This window comes from Egretta garzetta, unplaced genomic scaffold, assembly GCF_000687185.1.
Source record: "Egretta garzetta isolate BGI_Z169 unplaced genomic scaffold, ASM68718v1 scaffold161, whole genome shotgun sequence".
NCBI lineage: Eukaryota > Metazoa > Chordata > Aves > Pelecaniformes > Ardeidae > Egretta > Egretta garzetta.
Genome location: NW_009258754.1, coordinates 1463790 through 1467329, shown reverse-complemented (window position 1 = coordinate 1467329; position 3540 = coordinate 1463790). Strand labels below are relative to the sequence as shown.

The window sequence follows — 3540 nt, the reverse complement described above, 5'->3', positions numbered from 1 at the left end:
GTGCAAGAGCGGCGCCAGCGGTGCCTGTGCCTGGGGGCTGCACTGCTGCCGCGGTGGCAGGCAGAAAGTGTTGTGAAGCGCCCCAGTCCTGCATCCCAGGCATCGCGCGCAACCGGGTTTTTATCTCGCTTGGTTTTCGTTGTGTGCCTGTAGCACAGGAAAACAGCTCAAAGGGCTTGCAGGGTTAGAAACCCGATGCTGGCCTGTCCCTTAGGTAGCAAAGCAAAATGACAGCTTTCTAGTTAAAATCGATAGGCGCGAGGCCTCCCTCGTGTTGGACCCGGGCAGATGCTCGTCGCTGGGGAGGAGGCAGGGGGGTGCTGTGCAGGCGCGAGGCCGAGCTGCATGGCAGCGGGAAGGCTTTTTGGGAGGGATGGAGCTGGCAGAGGACTGCCACGGGACTTGGTAGTGCTGAGGGAGCTGGAGCATCCCAGCAGGGAAACGGGAGGTTTTAAGCTTTGCCGGTAGTGCTGCACCTTCAGCAAAATCCGTGCCTGCCCTCATTTAAAAATGCCTTTATAATTGTGGGTTTGGTGAGAGGCTAATCTGTTTACACAGGCAAGAATGTGCTTCCTGGGAGCGCCAACAGCAGCTTCACCTCCGGGAAAGGCTCAGGCCCTGCTCCCAGGTGCACAGGAGGGGGAGGCCAGAAAAGCAGTTTTTCTCCCAGAAATCAGAGCCATCCCTCCTCTTCCTGTCTTGTCCTCAGCTTAACAGGAGAGGGGGGAGATCATTAATTCTGCACTGCTAAATGTCTTTGTAAAGTGTTGCTGTTGAACGCGCCAGCCTCTTCTGGGTGAGAATCGCACCTCTGCCCCTGTGTCCCAGAACCAAAGGGAGTCACCGAGAGGGGCTGGGCCTGGGTATCTCCCGCGCACTCCAGCAGCTTCTAGTAAGGAGTCTCCAAGATGAAAAGCCCATATATTGATGGATGGGGGGAAAAACCAGTGTAAACCACTGGTCTCCAAACTTTTTTGATCACGCACCCTTATCAGTAGAAAAATTTTTAACGTGTACGCCCATGTATTACTATACTGATAAATACGTTATAAAACATCCAGAAAAATAGAAATTAAAAAAGGATAAGGATGACATAAACACTACTTTTAAAATATATATCTATTTTTTTTATTTTACTAGTGGTGGAAAAAGTATTTTCTTCCCGCAGCCCGATGGGTTGCCTCACTCACCCTCTTTGGAGACCACTGGTGTGAGCCGTTGCTTGGGAGCGGAGCTGGTTCTCTGGGTCTTGCCTGAAAACTACAGGGGCTGTGTTACTGTGCTGGGGCTGAGCAGGGGGATAAGAAAATTCAGAAAATTTTAATCAGGTTTGTACATAGTGGGTGTCTGCGCCCTGGCCGGGAGCTGCTGCTGCCAGCTGGGTAAACCTGAGCAAAGCATTTGTTAGGGGAATGTTAATGTTTGGTTAAGTGTCTTCAGCTGGAACAGAAAAGCAGATGAACAGCTTTTGAGTTTCCCTCCTTCATCACATGTGGAGGGGGTATTGAGATGTCAGGACTTTCTTCTTCTGATATGAAGTGGGCGAACAGCGAGGTGGGAAGTGGAGGTGCACAGAGGGGACGGGATTTCTGAGCATCGGTGCTGGGAGCAACCCCCAGCTCTTCCATGTCAAGGCAGGCAGTTACTGTTAGGCCAAAACATGCCTTTGTGTGTAAAGCTATAATCTAAAAATGTGGATGCTGTGGAATATTGACACCTAATGGCATTTTACACATTAGATGTCTGTGAACTTTGTGTATCTCCATGGCTATCCTCATGCCATGGACGAGGGAATAAATGCAAGTGGAAATTTGTATTAGGAATATGCAAGATGGCACTAGGAGTTGCTTAAAACCAAATGTGCTGTGAGTCTATTGCCTGGAAGTTGTAAAGGGCTAGAGTTCAGCCATACTGGAGTAATGCATTTACCAGAAAGTCATTAAATATTTCTGTTGTGAAAAAGTCCCCTTGTTCCTGCCTAACTAGAAATGAAGTTCTCATATATAATTCATTTTAGACTGTGCCCGAGCATGACGGTAGTCAACTGCCATGGCTCCGTGAAGAAGATACAATCTTGAGGAGAGGACATTTCTGTCTGTGATTAGCTTTTGCAGGGCATTTCATGGTCAGAATAGAGATTCTGCTGCCTCCTGAGCAATGCTGGGAGAGCAGCAAAGGCAAACTCGTTATATTGCTTTTTATCTGGCCACTCTCATACAGACAGCTTTTGTTAGGGGTTAGCTCTTGTCTCCTTTCACAGCCTTGCAGTCGACAACAGTCAAGTTCTCAAAACACTTTATTTGCCTCTGTTAATAAATTAGGTTTTAACTATGTGCTTGCCTCAGGCACCTAACTACAAGCAGGATTTTAGAGGCTTGGGCAACAAATTTCTCCTTGATGTATTCTTGCCCGGTGGTGCCTGGTGCCTACCTCTCACCACGGTCGGCAGAAATCATGGCAGCGTGTCCTGGAGCTCTGTGCTTTTCTCCCCTAGAGCCTGTGTTCCTGGATGGAGTGCTTGTCTCTGACAAAAGGTAGCATCTTCCCATTTCTGCTAGGCAAGCCAGAGATAATCCTACTGATATGATGAAATTACTTGTAGGATTACGGGAGGGGAAGGGTTTGTATGAAGGCAGCTTACCGTGATACCGTCCCTGAGATGGGATTGTGCAGGTGCCTTTTCCACAGAGGTCGTAGTGCCCTTAAAACATGAAAGCAGGTGAGGGGAAGAATCTCACTCGTTCAGGGGAAGAATATGAGTCAATAGATATATTCCCATGGACAAGGCTAAGGGTGGGTTCACAGATGGCCACGTTTTGTTTAGCACAAGCCGTGGCTTGTCCCTGTGCATGGGCAGCGCCATCGCTGTGGATTTAGGGCATTCCTCTGCTGCTGTGCGCTCACAAATGCAGATACTCTTCTTGTATCATTACCCAGGAATATGTGTTTTGCCTTCCAGGTCTCACAAAGCTTTTAAAAGTGATTTCTTTACAGGATGTGATCGGCGGAGCGCTGATTTCGGCTGTGCTACTCATGTTCCTGTATCCTGCATGGGACGTGATAGATCACCTGCTGTTAACTAGTCCCTTCTGTCCACTGCTTTCCATAGTTGTGCCTCTTGTCTTATGTTACAACTACCCCAAACTAGACTTTTACAGCCCTACCAGGGGAGACACCACTACTATCTTAGGAGCAGGAGCTGGAGCAACTGTGGGATTTTGGTTAAACCACCAGTATGCTGCGCCAGCCTACACCAGCGAAAATTTTCAGCTTGGATTTCCTCTGATTACCAGTAAAATAGTGGTGGTTGCGCTAGCCAGGTTCTTCGTAGGCATCTTTGTGGTTCTACTGACACGCCAGCTGATGAAGAGCGTGGTCCTTGGCATGCTGGGTTATCGGTACAAGTTTCCCCGTGGCGACCGGGAAGCCCGAAGGCGTCTGGAAGTCGAAGTGCCATATAAATTTATAACGTACTCCTCAGTTGGCTTCAGTGCTACTGTGGTTGTGCCGCTGCTGCACGAGCTGCTGGGATTGATGTGA

At 48.8% G+C, this 3540-nt stretch overlaps 1 protein-coding gene across 1 annotated transcript in view; it reads left to right on the top strand.

The window, feature by feature from the left end:
• SGPP2 (sphingosine-1-phosphate phosphatase 2) overlaps positions 1–3540 on the top strand; it is a 21458-nt gene extending 17918 nt beyond the window's left edge. Inside the window, exon 4 of the mRNA XM_035888869.1 lies at positions 2995–3540. Within this exon, the coding sequence (XP_035744762.1) occupies positions 2995–3540 (546 nt within the window). The remainder of the gene's footprint in view (positions 1–2994) is intronic.